The sequence below is a fragment of the Podarcis erhardii genome (genome assembly GCF_964252035.2).
Source record: "Podarcis erhardii genome assembly, chromosome: 15".
Classification (NCBI taxonomy): Eukaryota; Metazoa; Chordata; class Lepidosauria; order Squamata; family Lacertidae; genus Podarcis; species Podarcis erhardii.
In genome coordinates this window covers 26,166,917-26,183,148 of record NC_138505.1, presented here as the reverse complement: position 1 = coordinate 26,183,148, position 16,232 = coordinate 26,166,917, and the positions used below count along the sequence as shown (strand labels likewise).

The window sequence follows — 16,232 nt, the reverse complement described above, 5'->3', positions numbered from 1 at the left end:
ACCATCAGAAAGTTCTTCCTGAACTTCAGCAGGAATCTCCTTTCTTCTAACTTGCAGTCATTGGTACTGTCCTTACCCCCCCAAAGGCTACTTTTCTACAAAATACTCCATCTACACGTACTTATCAACCAAAGACTGGGTTTGTTCTCTCTGGTTGGAACAGACTTCCAAGCTGCCCCTGGATTTCTCAGCGGGTGCATGTTTTTTTAAATTTCATTTTAAAGACCATTATAGCAAAATAAAATAGGAAATATCATCACAAATTAAAATGCAGCACTTTTCCTGGGGGGCAGGGGCATCCTGGCACATGAAATGTAATGAGAACATTTATTTCCCTTTATTGCAAACATCTTCACAGTAATATTATACATGGGGGTGGGCTATTGGGTTGTTGTTTTTATGTTTATTAGGCATTTTGTGGTTTTATATCTTGATTTTATTCTGTGAACGCCACTGAGACCCCCAGGGTATAGGGCGGTATATAAATTCAATAAATAAAATTAATAAAAAATAAATAAAATAATAATAAAACAAAATTGCTTTGTAACCCCCCAAACCAACCTGGAACCCTGCTTCCTAACAGATTACAATTTTAATTCGAAATAAGCCTCGGGGTTTCCAAGGGGGATTCGAACTCGCGACGCCCCGAAGCAGCTCAGGACAAAGTTTCCTTCGCTTGACAGGGCGAAGCTCGGAAGCGATTCTTCGTCGCCCACAAATACTTGATAGGCTCGCCTCATCACCTCTTCCGTCCAATCGGCTTCCGCGATACCGGGCTGCGCCCGCCCCTCCCTAGCGCGACGCGTTGCCACGGCAACCGGCGGGTATACCAGGCCCGAGCCGCGCCGATGCCGAAGCTGCCGCTGTCGCCGGTTCCCGAGCAGGAGACCGACGTCGGGGATCGCCTTCCCAGTCGTAGTACTCCTGCCCCCGCTCGTCTGGGCTCCGGCGGCTCAGCGGTGAGGAAAAAAGAACCGAGGAAGAAGGCCGCGGTCTTAAGGAGAAGCGGGAGGCCTGCGGGCTGGTGGGCGGGGGACTAGCGTGTGACGTAGACCGTGGGGGTTTCTGGGAATTGTAGTTCTAGAGGGAAAGGCTGGGGTCTGGGAAGTTCATGCAGCGCCTTTCTCTCAACGGGGCCGCTAAAAATAAGCAGCTAGGAAAAAACACAGGCAAAATGACACCACTTGTAGTATTCCTATAGATGCGATTGGACTACAACTCCCATCATGCACAGCTGCAGCATGGGCAACGATCAAGGATGAGCCAGTGCGGTATAGTGATTAGAGCAGGCACCCCCAAACTCAGCTCTCCAGCTGTTTTGGGACTACAACTCCCACCATTCCCTAGCTAACAGGACCAGTGGCCAGGGATGATGGGAATTGTAGTCCCAAAAAATAGCTGGAGGGTCGAGTCTGGGGATGCCTAGGTTAGAATGTTTGACTAGGACCCAGAAGGCCAAGGCTCATACCCCCGCAGTGAAGCTTACTGGGTGACCTTGGGCTAGTCACTCACTGCCAGCTTAGCCTACCTCACAGGGTCATTATGAAGATTAATTGAGCTCCTTGGAGAAAAGGTGGGCTATGAATATTGTGGTTAGACCTAATGCAACCCATACTCTCCAATGTTTCTCTGATGAAAAAGGGGACATCCCTATTCCATAATGATAATTTTACTGTTCATACTCCACACATCTTACTGGGTTGCCCCAGCCACTCTGGGCAGCTTCCAACATATATAAAAACAGAATAAAACATTAAACATTTTTGCCTAAACACCTAAACAGTTGAGCCAAGATATTTAATAAGAGGATACAATGTTACGCATTGTGATTATACGTAAAACTAATAATTTTTTAAAAAACAACAACAAAAAACTTCTGTGTACAGAATTGCCTTCAGGTGGCTCAGGGGGTCCAATAATTCCATACCCTCCAACATTTCTCAAATGAAAATATGGACATTCTACCATATCCTCCCAACATTTCTCCAGTGAAAATAGGGATATCCCAAGGAAAAGTGGAACGTTCCACGTTCAAATCAGAAACCGGGATGGCTTCTCTAAATCAGGGCTGTCCCTGAAAATAGCAACACTTGGAGGGTCTGGCAACCATCCAGATGTTTTGGGCCAAGATGGCCATATGATGTTGGGGCTGATGGGAACTCAGTACGTCCTCAGTACGTCTGAACAGAAACAATGTACTCCTATGATTGTTCCAGTTCATCACACAGCACTCTGGCTGTTCACTATCATTGTTTTCAAATCGACTTTCTCCTTAGTTCCCAGGGTTTGAGTAGATGAATGTTGACGTGACTAGTTGCTTGGAGTAAAATCCTATGCGTATGTCTTTCCTCAGACTTTTTCAAGGCCTGCTGACAAGTCCCAGACTATACATGAGGAAAGTGGTCCCTGTTACCCAGAGAATGCTGGGAACGATTCTGAAGAGGAGATGGAGGAGGAGGAGGAGGAGGAAAGGGATGAAGACTGGGACACAGACCTTGAAATAGAAGGTATGGCTTAGAGGAAGGGGTGATGGCTGATCTGCGGCCTTCCAGATGTGCTTGGACTGCAGCTGCCTTTGGCTGGGCTTCATTGGGTACTCACTATTCCTAGAAATATGAGAGAGGGAGAAACAACTATTTCTCGCCTTGTGATATGCAGTACAGTGGTACCTCGAGTTAAGGACTTAATTCGTTCTGGAGGTCTGTTCTTAACCTGAAACTGTTCTTAACCTGAAGCACCACTTTAGCTAATGGGACCTCCCGCTGCCGATGCTGCATGATTTCTGTTCTCATCCTGAAGCAAAGTTCTTAACCCGAGGTACTATTTCTGGGTTAGCGGAGTCTGTAACCTGAAGCGTATGTAACCTGAAGCGTATGTAACCCGAGGTACCACTGTACATCTTTTGTGATTCTGAAGGTCACAATGCCCTTGGGTGGACTGTCCATTAACTGCAGATACTTTAATGGCTTGCCTTGCTTCTGAATAGCTTTCTGGCTTTGCAGCGTTATCCCTTCCTACGCTGACTCTTTTTTCTCCCTCCCGACATTAGATTCTAAGACATCCCATGATCCAACAGGAAAAGCCAAATATCTCAATACCTGCCGAATGCACGGCGTTGTTCCCATCTCGTATTTTTTACGACACGTGAAAGATTCTGAACTGACCTTGAAGCACTACGGCCTTGGACCCAAGGTATCAATTCCCATCTGCCCCAGTAGGCCGGGCCGTTTTGGACTACAAGTCCCATCAGCCCAAGTGAGTGCTATCCTTGATTGTCAAAGGCAGTAATGCTTTTGAATACCCACAGGAGGGGAGAGTGCTCTTGTGCTCAGGTCCTGGGTGGCATCTGGGTGGCAACTGTGAGGACAGAAAGCTGGACTAGATGGGCCATTGGCTCCTCCTATGTTCTTATGACCACAGCCATGTGTAAGAGCGTTGGACCCAGTGGGACTTTGCCCTGATCCAGCATAGACAATCCACGTATTTCTTCACTTTTCTCTTCTGTATCCCAGGGAGCCAAAGCTCTAGCTCCTTCCTTGGCGAACAACACATCCATTGTGAAGTTAAACCTGAGTGACAACTGGCTGGACGGAGAGGGAGCAGCAGCCGTGGCTGAGATGTTGAAAGAAAATTGTTACATTTCAGGTGTGTCCCTTAATTTTGAGGTTTCGAGAAGGTCTTTGTAGCAAGGACGTAGCAAAATAGAGGCCTTGTGACAGAAAGGCCCGGGCTGCTTTTGCTGTGAAGGTTTTTAATGGTATAGCATGGTGTTTACTGACCTAGCATCCTCCAGAAGTTTTGGACTACAATTCCCATTAGCCCCAGCCAGAACAGCCACACACCCATCATATAGGCATGCTGGCTAGGGTGGATGGGATTTGCGGTCCCAAACATCTGGAGGGCACAAATTGGTGAAGACAGGTAAGAGTGGTTATAATGTCAAGACTAGGACCTGGGAATCTAGGATTCGAATCCCCCGTTAGTCAAAGCTCTGTAGGTCTCCCTGAGCCAGTCTCTGTCTCTCAGTCTTCCGTACCCCGCAGGGTTGTTTTGAAGATAAAACCAAACAAACCCTCATGAGCTGCTTGGAGACGAGGCAGGAAATAAATGTAACAAATAAATACAAATACGAGTGCCTAGCCCTCAGTGAGACCTAATAATACAGTGGAACAGCCCTAAGAAACCCATCCTCTCAGAGTTTATGTTCTGTATCCTGTGTGGTTATTCCTTTTTTTGTTTGTTTTCCAGAGTCCATGAGATAATATAATTGATATTTTTATGGCAAAGTGGGATTAGGGGAGGTGATTTTCTCCTTTGAGGAACTGTCAACATGTTCAGTTTTTCAGAGGTGACCACTTCTTGACCTCCTCCGATCTGAGATTGTTCAAGGGGCCAACTGAAGGCCCTGGAAAGGTGGAAGGGGAATGGGTCTGAAATGAGAGACAGGTTTTATTTTGTGGGAGTCGGGGTTAAAAGCCTGTCTTGTTCTTCCCTCTCAGATGTTGATTTGTCAGAGAACAGGATTGGAGTGAAAGGGGCGAAGGCTTTGTCCTCCATGCTTGGGGAGAATAGGACACTACTGACCCTGAAGCTCTCTGGAAATGAATTAGATGAGCGTGCGGCCAAATACCTAGCAGATGCCTTTGTGATCAACAACAAACTGGAGTCCCTCGATCTGAGTCATAACATGCTTGAAGAGATGGCAGGTAAAGCAGCTTCCCTTGCAAAGAAAGGCAGAGAACGGCCTTTGCCAACTTTGTGCTCTCCAGGTGTTTTGGACTACAACACCCATCAGCCCCTGCAAACAGTAATGGCTCTGCCTGTTGAGGCTGGTGTAAGTCCTAAGTCTCTCAAAAGAGCTGGAGGGCCCGAGGTTGATGAAAACTTAGTTGTTCTTAACTTCCCCTTTAAGAAAGAAGGTATGGAGTGGGGAAACTTTTTCATTCCAAGGGACACATTCCCTTATAGGCCACGTGCCAGTGGTGGGTGGAGCTTGGGGCAAGCGTGGGCGGGGCTAGGGGTGTGACTCCATCTGCACCAAACAGTACATTGGAAGCTGTATCATAACCACTTTAAACAGCCATGGCTTCCCCCACAAAATCCTGGGAGATGTAGTTTGTTAAGGGTTCTGAGAGCAGTTAGGAAACCTCTATTCCTTTTTAAAAATAAATAAATATTGATTTGGTTTTTCAGATTAAAATTTTACAATCATATATCAAACATAAATCCTAACAAAAAGATTCCAAGGCATCTCCTGGACTTCCATCTTCCCCTTTGTGGGTCCTATTATTTAATCGTTTCCTCCTGCATCTTTTATGATGATCCAAATCTTTTACATCTCCATTATATCCAAACTTCATCATTAAATTACAAGTGATATTCAATCCCACTAATGATTTTAACTGTTTACAATGGTCTTTAACATAAGTTATAATTTTTTCCCATTCTTTATTAATATTTTGGTTTTCCTGATTTCTGATTCTTCCGGTCATTGTAGCCATTTTGGCATAGTCCATCAACTTCATCTGCCATTCATCTCTGGTAGATGAAGCTCCCATCTCTGGGCAGGAAACCTCTATTCCTTTTCCAGAGCTACAATCCCCAGAGTTCCCTGGGAAGAGGGATTGACAGTTAAACCACTCTGGGAATTGCAGATCTGGGAGGGGAATAGATGATCTCCTACCAACTGGCATCCTCCTGATGCTTTGTATCCCCTCCAAAAAAACCTCCTGTCAGGCCCAGTCAGTACAGCCATAGGATGCTGTGGCTGATGGGAATTGTAGTCCAAAGTATTTTGAGGGCCCCAGGCTGGCAAAGTCTGCTTCAGGGACAATTAATATTTGATCAAGGAGCTGTGCTCTATTTACATCTGAGAACTCACCTTCATATTTTTGCTAGCAAAGGGAATTCCAGATGGAAATATCACTTGTCTGGGTTTTTTAAGTTATTTGCAAATGTGTGCTAACAATTGTCAATATTATTTTCCAGGGTGCAACAGCCATGATTGTTCCCTCCTCTCCCTCATTCTCTGTACCAGCTCCTCTTCTGCTATTTAAATTTCTGCACCATTCTTGATTTCTTGTGCTATAGTAGTCGCTGCCTCCTACTTCTCAGTCCCCTTTTGCTGTTCTTACAGCTGCATTACCCTTGTCTTCAGCTCCTTCCCTGCTGATGCTTGGCATTCTGTCCTTCGCCTCCCTAACTGAAGAAAACCTCCTTCTGTGGCTGATCAGGTCTTTCCATTTATCTTTTGATGAGGTCACAGGGAGTTGATGGAAAACAGGAGGGGACAGAGAGAGAGAGAGCACAGGAAATAGCAACAGTCTAGGCTGAGTTGAGAGAGAGAGAGACAGAGAGAAAAAGGAAGAAAGGTAGGACTCAAAAGAGGTTTTAAAATTTATGTATTATTAATATTGTTTATTTATTTAGAGCATTTGTACCCCACTCCACAGCCAAAAAGACTTCCCGGATAAGACACCTACCCACAGGCTTGCAAATTTATAAACCACACACAACACATAAGGGAAAAAGGAAAACATACAGACAATAATAAAAATGATTTTCATCCATGAAAGGTACAAACAACATCAATGCAGTATTAAAAACTTTGAGGGCCTCGAGTTTATCGAGTATATGGAAAATAACTGTGTACAGCTGAAAACACTGGCAGCATTAAGATAAATCCAACAGTGTTAATTTTCTTTGATGGATGTAATAATGGAAAACCAATTGGTATAATTTTTGTAAAATATGCAGGGATACAAGATACACGAAATGAACACGGAAAGAGAAGAAGTTGTTGATATTTTAAGTATGTAAAATGTTTATTTGACATTGTAAAACAGGAAATTTAATAAAAATTATATAGATAACATAAAAACTTTGAGGGCCTTGAGCTTGCACCAATTTCCTCCCAAGGCCCAAGAAAACTGGTATGTTTTAACTTCGCAGCAGAATCCCCAAACAGTAGTTTCCATCCATCTGAGTGGAGAATGAGGACACACCCTGCCACCTGACTGCGGCTGGAAGAACCAGGGTGGAAGAGCAGTCCTACCTACCCCATCCAAATTAACACAGACACCAATCCACCAGGAAAGTCTCATCTGCAAGCCTTTGGGGATTTTTTGGGTTGTGCTTTTTTGGGGGGGTGGAGCACCAGCTCATTTCAACAGGACTAGTACAGGAGATCTTCCCAGTGGATTACAGCTTTTAAAACAGAGAATAATAGAATTGTAGAGTTGGAAGGTACCCCAAGGGTCCTCTAGTCCAATCTCGTCCAATCCCATGGAATGCAGGAATCACAGCTAAAGCATCCATGACAGATGGCCATCCAATCTCTTGTTGGTGTTCCTTCTGGTTGGAGAGTCATGTAAGCTGTTTTCTTTTCCCCAAGGTGCAGAAATCTGAAGTCCATGAATTCCTGCATTGCAGGGGGTTGGACTAGATGTCTCTTTGGGTTCCTTCCAACTCTGCAATTCTACGATTCTTTGAACTCCCCTGAGGTTTTTTGCTTCATACATACCTGCTTCCTGCAGAATGCTTTCTCTTTGCTTGTGATCTACTTGTCCCATCCCTCCCCTTTTTCTGCTCCATGGGGAGAGAGATCAGTAGCGTGGGGGATATTGGGTCATGCTGATCTCCGATTGTGAGATTTCCAGCTCCCTAAGTCAGGGGGCATGTTGGCAAATATTGGAGGGGGCTTCTGGATGTTGCAGTTCTTCTTATCTAAGGCTTGTGCTTTTTGGCCCATTTCTTGTGTTCTGCATTTAACCAGGCGGGGTTCTTGGAGTAGCGATTGCAGAAAACGTCGGCCTGAAGGAGCTTGATCTCAGCTGGAACCACTTCCGGGGCAAAGGAGCAGTTGCTATTGCCAAAGGCTTAGGGGTAGGAGAACTGCCTAATTACAGTTAGGCTACAGTTGTAATGTCATGTCTTAAGCATCTGTTCTGCATTTAGAAGGTCTCAGGTTAAATCCTCAGCATCTCCAGGCAAGAAGGCTACTTCTTGAAATCTTTGAGAGCTGTGGACAATGCTGACCTAGCTGGACCAGTGGTCTGAAGTTTGTAGTTCGAGTAGAAGCCCCTGCTTTGCTTGCAGAAGTTCTCTGCTTCATTCCACAGTAGCATCTCCAAGTAGAGCCAGGAATGTCCTCCTGCCTGAAACCCTGGAGAGCTGCTGTCAATCAGTGTTGACAATACTGAGCCTGATTCAGTACAGGTCAGCTTTCCATGCTACTTGCCACTGAAAATATATTCTCGCCAGTGCATGAAAACGCCTTGTGTCATGTTCAAAGGGATGCTTTGGTTCTCGCTGTTCCAAATCCTTCCAGATTACAGCATTCCTATTTCCTTATTAAAAGCTTAGGAAAGTCTGCTTATGCGTCTCTGTTGCGAACACAGCAAGGCAACCCCAACTGGCCCCTGGCGTAAAGAAATCAGGAGTGGGGAGGGCCTTAGCACATTGCCACATTCTGTTTCAAAAAGGTTGGAAGAGGCGAAAGAGGAGACTTAAGCAAAACTATTCTTCCTTTCTGGATCAAAATAGACCGATCTGAGTGATCAGGGGTGGCAACTTGCTCAGCGAGTGGCAGGATGCCCTGAGATCCACCTCCCTCCAATGTAATAATTTTTATTTTATTTTATTTGCTGGATTTCTTACCCACCCTTCACCTTAAGGTCTTAGGATGGGCTATATCATTATACACTAGTTTAAACAATTTGCAGTCAAGCAGAGTGGGCCCTAAAAACGTGCATCTCAGATGTCATATAATTAAAGCTGTACAGTGAAAATGCCAGATGCACTTCCGTGGGGAGGGAATTCCACTGCCTAGGAGCATGCCCTCTCCTGGGCTGTGAAGCTTAGTACACAAGAGGGTCTGGAAGGAAGAAGGTGGTCTTTTAGATATTTCAGATCTGTTTAATCCTAGGGTGTCTGAGCAGGTAGGACATCAGAAGAAGCCTCCTGAACTAGCCCATCCAGTCCTGTTCTCACAGTGGCCACCCAGATACCTGTGGGAAACCCTCAAAAATGTTGAACCCAGAGCCCCAGAGGGTTTCCCCACCCAGAGCTTTGCTAAGGCTGCCTCCCTCCTTCCCTCCTCAGGCCAACATCTTCCTTCGGGTGCTGGACCTTTCGTACAACGGCTTTGGCAACGGCGGAGCGACTGCCCTGGGTGAGGCCCTGAAAGTCAATAACGTTCTGGAAGAGCTGAACGTTGGGTAAGCGTGCTCAGCACCCAGCTTCTGCTTGACATCCTGGGGAGATCACAGAGAGAGATAAGAGAAGGGAAAGGGAAATGAGACGGTTGAGATGGTTTCCTCTTCTTCTTCTCCTCAGGAACAATCGCATTTCTCTGGAAGGAGCCCTCTGCCTAGCTTTGGGCCTGAAAGGAAACAAAACCCTGAAGATCTTCAGCGTAAGTGGCTTTTTAGAGAGTGTCTGATCCTCTAATGATAACAACAACAACAACAACAACAACAACAACTTTTATTTATATCCCGCCCTCCCCAGCCGAAGCCGGGCTCAGAGCGGCTAACATCAAATGTATAACACATTAACATAAAATCAGACAGTCAATTAAAATACATCCTCAGATCAGGATCAGAATAAAATCCAATCAGATGGCAACCCGCAGATTAGGGTTGGGGACCTTAAATGCTCACCAGGCCCAACTGTTTGTGCTGAACTTATATGGGCCTGTGAGAAAAATTGGGAGGTCACTTCCATGCAGATTCTTATGAAAGGGGAGGGGGAGTCAGACTGAACCCCAACCAAAGGCCTGGCAGAACAGCTCCGTCTTGCAGGCCCTGCAGAAAGATGTCAAGTCCCGCAGGGCCCTAGTCTCTTGTGACAGAGCGTTCCACCAGATTGGAGCCACAGCCGAAAAAGCCCTGGCTCTAGTTGAGGCCAGCCTAACCTCTCTGTGGCCTGGGACCTTCAGGATGTTTTTATTTGAAGACCGTAAGTTCCTCTGTGTAGTAATGGTGAAACTGTGGGCAGTGGCAGACCTTGGGGTCTCAAATTTCAGCGATGCCCAAATTCTGTGATCTCCACTTCTTGCGATCCATTCTAAATAATAGTTGTGGTGCCCCTGAGGCTCTGTGCCCAGAGCGACTAAACCGATCGCCCTCCCCGAAATCCGCCTCCAGGTGTGGGCCTCCAGGTGTGGTTAGATTCCAACTCCCATAAGCCCCAGCAGGCAATGTCAGGGATGATGGAAGTTACACAGCTTTTGGAGAGCTGCATGTTATCTGATCTAAGAAGTAGCGTTCCGTACCACATGCAAAAGATGGAGGAATACCTCTAGAGAGAAGAGAAATTGCTTCTTCTGCAATCCGGGTGGAAAGTCTGCGACCCTCACCAGCTGTCATTGGACTCCATCTCCCATCAGCCCCAGCAGGCACCATTGCCAATGGCAGTTGGGAGTCCAGTTGCCCAGCCCTGTGCTTAGTGCTTTGCCCTAAGCAAACCCGGCACGTTTCTGTTCTGTGACCTGCAGGTGGCCAGGAATCCCATTCAGAGCGATGGCTGCATTGGGATCCTCAAAGCCCTCCAAGCAAATCCTAATGCTGCCTTGGAAGTCCTGGATTTTTCAGTAGGTATCAGTCAGTCAGTGGTTGGAAGAGAGTTGTGTTGTGCTTGTGATGTAGTGGCCCAATCTTCGCCAGCCTGGTGCTCTCCAGTTTTGTTTTGTTTTTACTAGAGCTTTCAGCAGCTCCATGGTCACACAACCACACTGAGGCCGCTGGGAGTTGTAGTCCAAACCATCTGGTGCAGGCACCACCTTGGCAAAGACCATAGTAGGCAATGTGGGATTGGAGAAATATTTATGTATGCAGTGAATCTGCTCCAACAATTCCATGCAGGGACTGGTGCGCCCTAACTGAGGACAGCACTTGGAATAGAGGTTCACATTTCATGGAAACCTAGGCTATAACTGCACAAACTGGATTGGCTGGAAGGTGATGGACTCCCACCCAAATGGAACAGGGGGATAAGACCCCCTGATACACACCTCTTTGAGAACCGTCTCCATCATGCTGTTGATGTGGGAATGGAGAGGGTATCTTTTCTGCCCTTTTCAGGAGATTGTCGTCAAGCAGGACTTTGCAGGGCTTTGCGATGGCATCCAGGTAATTTTCCCGAGCCTTCAGATCAAGCACAACTGGAGCAGCCGCTCGTTCAAAACAGACCTGTCAAAGGTACAGAAAGCCCAACCCCTCTGCTGGGCTGCAGGGTCTTTTTTGATGGCTCCCGGTGGGTTCTCATCATCCCGCTGCCGCCTCTGATCAAACGGGTTTTCCAGCATTTTTAAAAAAAGCAAAATACAGTACTTCCTGAACCGCAGGAGACAGCAGAGGAGAAAGGGGGGAAGGGGCATCCTAAGAACAACGATGCCCCTAGCACACCTTCAGCTCTTGGAGTGGGGCGGGGAACCCAACTATCCTCAGTCTCTGTTCCAGCCATTGAGCAAAATCCCCGGGGGGGGGGAGATAATGCAACACTTTCCCCCAAAAGCATTTCATTTGTTCTCCAGACCCTCCCTCCCTCCTCTAACTGGAAAACATATGGTAGTGTCATAGATGCTGGAAATGGAATTTGAAGCAGTGGTCGCTCTCAAGGACCCCATATGGTTAGCCTAACTTTCTCCACCCCCATTGATACCTGGGGCATGTCTCCCAGTTCTTTAGTCCAGAGACACAGGGGTCATCTTCTCCAACCCCCTGCAATGCTGGTCATGTACTCCAACTTGTTTGCACTGGGTTTCTACAGCTGGCCCCAGGACTCTCACACGGCACATTGGTGGATATTAAGCCACCATTCTCTGGCTAGAGCCTGCCTTGGATACCTATCCAAGGGATTTCTCTCCAAGGGCCATTAAGCCAAATCTAGTGCTTCGCAACTTCTTGGCTGGGAAAAATCATGGGAACAAGAGCGATGCCAGAGAGGGTTGCAACTGACTTATGCAATCCTTCTTTTTGTAGGTTTTCTGAGAAGACACCCCAGCTGTGGACAGCCCTGGGAGGGATTGCTCATCTTTCCTTCCTTGGCTACCTGCAAAGTGAAGAAGGAGCCCATTAGGGGACCCTCTGCTCTTCCATTTGCTGACAAATAATGCCGTGTGTGTGTGTGTGTGTGTGTGTGTGAGAGAGAGAGAGAGAGAGAGAGAGAACGAATATGAGAGAGAGAGGCATACCCAGATGTTTAGAAGGTCGATGCGAGTTTTAATCTGCTTTTGGTCTATTGCTAATTTTAACTTTTTGAAAGTTGTAAATCATTGCTGTTAATATTCCTTATACATAACATTTTATCCTCTTTGTAAATCGCTTTGAGGGTTTTGGGGTTCTTGTTTTTTAGAATCAAGAGGTGTATACGTTTTATGCATAAAAATAAACTCACAGCCAAGGAACAGGAAAAGAAAATCTTTATATTAATTGGCTTCTTTGCCACAAGCTGTCGCACAGAGCAGAGTCACAGCATGACAGGCGAAGGCAGTAGCGACGCGGGCGATATCCCCACTGCTACGAATCTAGTGATGGGAGCAAGCAAGCAAAGGTCAGAGCACAGAGCAAAACAGCAGGCGCTGCCCGCCTGGGATTCACCGGCAAACCGGTGAGACATATGTGTGACAAAACCCAGCTTCCAGCGTCTCATAAGCAGCTGCACAACCCCCTTTCATCTGTGAGTGAGAGCAAGGAGAGACTTTTGCTCTCTGGGCTTCCATTGCCAGCAATCTGCAAGAAGAAAACCCTGCCTTCCTTCTCGGGACCTCTCTTGGCCTCTCAGTGTTTTTGCCCTGACCTCTGAGACAACAGAAGCTGATGCATCCATGAGTCAGCCTGAGCAACAGGTAAGTAATGCCACCCCTGATGGCGTGTCAGGCACAGCGGCAGTGGAGGTCCCTAGGCAAACTATTTTATACGGGAAAGATTGGTCCATGGGATCTGCTTCTGGGAAAGCCAAATGCACACAGGAGAACACAGCCTGACAAAGTGGGGCTGGCAGGGGGTTGTGAAGGGCAGTTGCCGTGCTCAGATTCATGCTAAGCAGTTGAGCAAATACTCAGCCGGTTCTTTGGAGAAGGAGGGCAGCTTCACGAGAGCAGGGAGGCCATTTTGAGATTCCTAAGTAGCCTGCGGCCTGTGCTGTGGCAGGAGGTTTGGCCCTGAGTTAGTGTGTGACCCGGTGGGTGGCAGTATAAACGGTCCTTTTAAAAAGGCTGTGAAAACTTTGCCAGTCTGGTGCCCTCCAGATGTTTGGGACTATAATTCCCATCAGCTCTAACCTCCATAGCCATAATGGACTATAACTCCCATCAGCCTTTGCCAACATGCAGAGGCATACATAGGCTTCCTTGTACCCTTGGCAAATGGTGCTGCCCCCCACCCCTCTCTGAAAATAAATAAACGACATAATTCAGTAATCACAAATGACTCAAAAACTGGGTGTTTTAACAGCACAATCCTATAAATGTCTACTCAAAAGTTAAATCCCACCAAGTTCAATGGGGCTTACTCCCAGGAAAATGGGTACACAGGACTGCACCCTAAATCTGGCAAGCCAGAGGCAGGAACTTTGGACAATACTTTGCTTGCCTTCCTGTTACTTCTGGCAGGGTGCCAGCAGAAAGGCAGTAACTTGGAGGTTGCACCCCCAGTGCACACTTTACTCGGAAACAAGCCCTGTTGAAGTGTCCTGGACCGCTGAGAGGCATCAGCTGGGGAACCCCCAAGGGAAGAAGGCTCAGGTCCTGGGGAATGGTGATGGGACAACAATGAATGGTCAGAGGGAGAAGACTGGGAAGAGGCAACAGGGCTTGGTGAGAGGAAGAGTCGGTGGCAGAGAGAAGCCCAGAATTGGAGGCAGAAGCTGAAGTGGGTGACGGGGAAAAAGGAGGCCAAGAGGCAGAGATGAGTAAGGCTGGTGAAGAGTCACAGGTGTTTCCTCCTCCTGCTGTGACAAGCTCCCTCCCCACCTTGTCTCCCAGAACCAGAAGAGAGCTGAAACGAGCAGAACAGTAGCAGGGCATAGTCTCTGGTTGCTTGGAAAAAGCTGTAGGGAGGCAGGGACTTTCAATCTCTGCAGCTGATTCATGGGGCCAGACCTACTGGGGATGAGCTGCTATGCTTATTAGACCCGACACTTGGCCGACTCTGTGAAAATTGTGTTTTGGTTAGTAACAAGTTAACGCCGACTTTGCCGGTGCAATTTACAGCCGGCTGGTTCTTTGACATTAAGTCAACGGCCCTTGCTTTCTGCCACAGCGGCACATGCCCCAGAAATTGGTCAAGGCGGGAAAGAAACCAGGGAAAAGCAACTTGGCTGTGCTAAATGAAGAGCCTCGCCTGACATTTCTTAGCCACCACATCAGCTGAAAGTCCCTTCTGGGGGCACGCAGTGGGAGAGGAGGGTGGGACATAGTGTAGAGAGGACAGAGGACCAGGCAGGGATGTTGTCACGGGGAGCCCCACTGCACAAACTAACCACCAGCGCTGCCAGGAAGGAGGCTCTGCAGGGCTGCTATGACGGCGTCCAGATTCCTCTGCCAAGGCGCTGAGAGAGGAGAGATGCCATTTTTGTGCCCTCTGTGCCTGTGCAGTTGGCAGGGACCAACCTGGCCAATCCCTAGGTATGTCCCAACCAGCATGGCTGTGTTGTCTGGGGGCGATGGCGGCGGTCGTCCAAACCAAGCTGGGAGGCACCACATGGGGCGGGGGGATGAGCAAGTGTTTTCCTCACTCAAAATTGAACGCAACAATTCCATTTTTCAGAAAGACTTAGCAGTGCAGCCCCCCTCCAGGTCTAATCAAAAGCAAAACCCCTCAGAGTTCAGTGAAATGTTCTCCCAGTTATCTGCAGCAACCCCTAAGTTCTGTGCTATGGAATGAATTAAAGACAAACCCGTAAGTGGCCATAGAGGAAGCTCCCTGCTGGATTTGTGCACGAGTCCCTGGCTGTGGCCTTGCCATGAGCCTCACCATTAGCTGGTGGGGCTCTCTAAAAGAGGTACAATCAGATGGTTTAGCCACTGCTGCTGCAGAAACCTGCCCCGGAAGAGTCTCTGACATGGAAACAGGGCAGATGGTCTCCCAAGGACAGGTGTCTACTTTATGAACCAGTAGATTCAAGTCACAAGGAAGGAGATTTCAACTAAACTTGAAGAAGAACTTTCTGACGGTAAGAGCTGTTTAACGGTGGTGGATTCTCCTTCCTTGGAGGTTTTTAAGCAGAAGTTGTATGACCATTTGTCATGTATCATTTAGTTGAGATTCCTGCTTTGCAGGGGGTTGGATTCGATGATCCTCAGGGTCCCTTCCAACTCTACCATTCTATGATTTTACCTTTTTGTAAAAGCCCCTTTCCACTGGAATATTTCCAGAATGAGGAATGGACACACAGACACTTAACTTTTCTGGTGTGAAAAAAAAATTAAGTGCATGTCCAAGTTCAATTCTGGGAGCTACTAGTATTGTGGGGCATACTTGAGCTGTCACCAATTAAGGTATCGTTTGCCTGGCTGGCACCTGTTCAATCCATGCCACCTTTCAGCTGCTGAGAGGGGAGAGTTGGTTATCGAACACTAAAAGGCAGAAGGGGCTGAGAAATGGTAAGCTGATTTGGTGGAGAAAGTTACAGATAGGTAGCCGTGTTGGTCTGCCATAGTCAAAACAAAAAAATTCCTGACAAAGCCATTTTTCACCTTCTCACCCCTTGCTTCCTCCTGTAAGACCTATTGCAGTCGTTAAGAGTCGTCAACAGGCTCATCACAGCTATCTGCCAATCACCCATTCCTACCACCCTTCTGAGTAATACCCCTCCCCACCTTCTCACTATATAGAAAGGTCTGGAAACTTCTGTTTCAGTGTATCTGAAGAAGTGTGCATGCACACGAAAGCTCATACCAAGAACTGACTTAGTTGGTCTTTAAGGTGCTACTGGAAGGAATTTTTTTGTTTTGGTGGAGAAAGTGATAAATCCCTTCCCTTCTTCACCAACCTGGACTTTAACACCTACCCCCAAGTTCTGTTAACTTCCAGACTGGATTACTGCAATGCTGTCTACGTGGGGCTACCCTTGAAGACGATTTGGAAACTTCACTTAGTCAAAAGGCAGCAGTCAGATGGGGCTGGGGTAATCCATTTAGATCTCCCGCATTTTAAAACAGCTGCACTGGTTGCCAGCTCGCTTCTGGACCCAAATCAAGGTGCTGATGTTGGTGTTTAAAGCCCGAA

The 16,232-nt window shown here is 47.2% G+C and overlaps 1 protein-coding gene across 1 annotated transcript; it reads left to right on the top strand.

Moving 5' to 3' along the window:
- Window positions 1-788: 788 nt before the first annotated feature.
- Window positions 789-12,184, top strand: LRRC74B (leucine rich repeat containing 74B). Its single transcript, XM_081841979.1, has 11 exons — window positions 789-959; window positions 2,354-2,507; window positions 3,050-3,192; window positions 3,513-3,645; window positions 4,500-4,706; window positions 7,775-7,884; window positions 9,103-9,218; window positions 9,337-9,415; window positions 10,499-10,594; window positions 11,085-11,201; window positions 11,985-12,184. Exons 1-11 carry the CDS (start codon window positions 849-851, stop codon window positions 11,991-11,993), a joined length of 1,275 nt encoding a protein of 424 aa, XP_081698105.1. The 5' UTR covers window positions 789-848; the 3' UTR covers window positions 11,994-12,184.
- The last annotated feature ends 4,048 nt before the right edge of the window (window positions 12,185-16,232 follow it).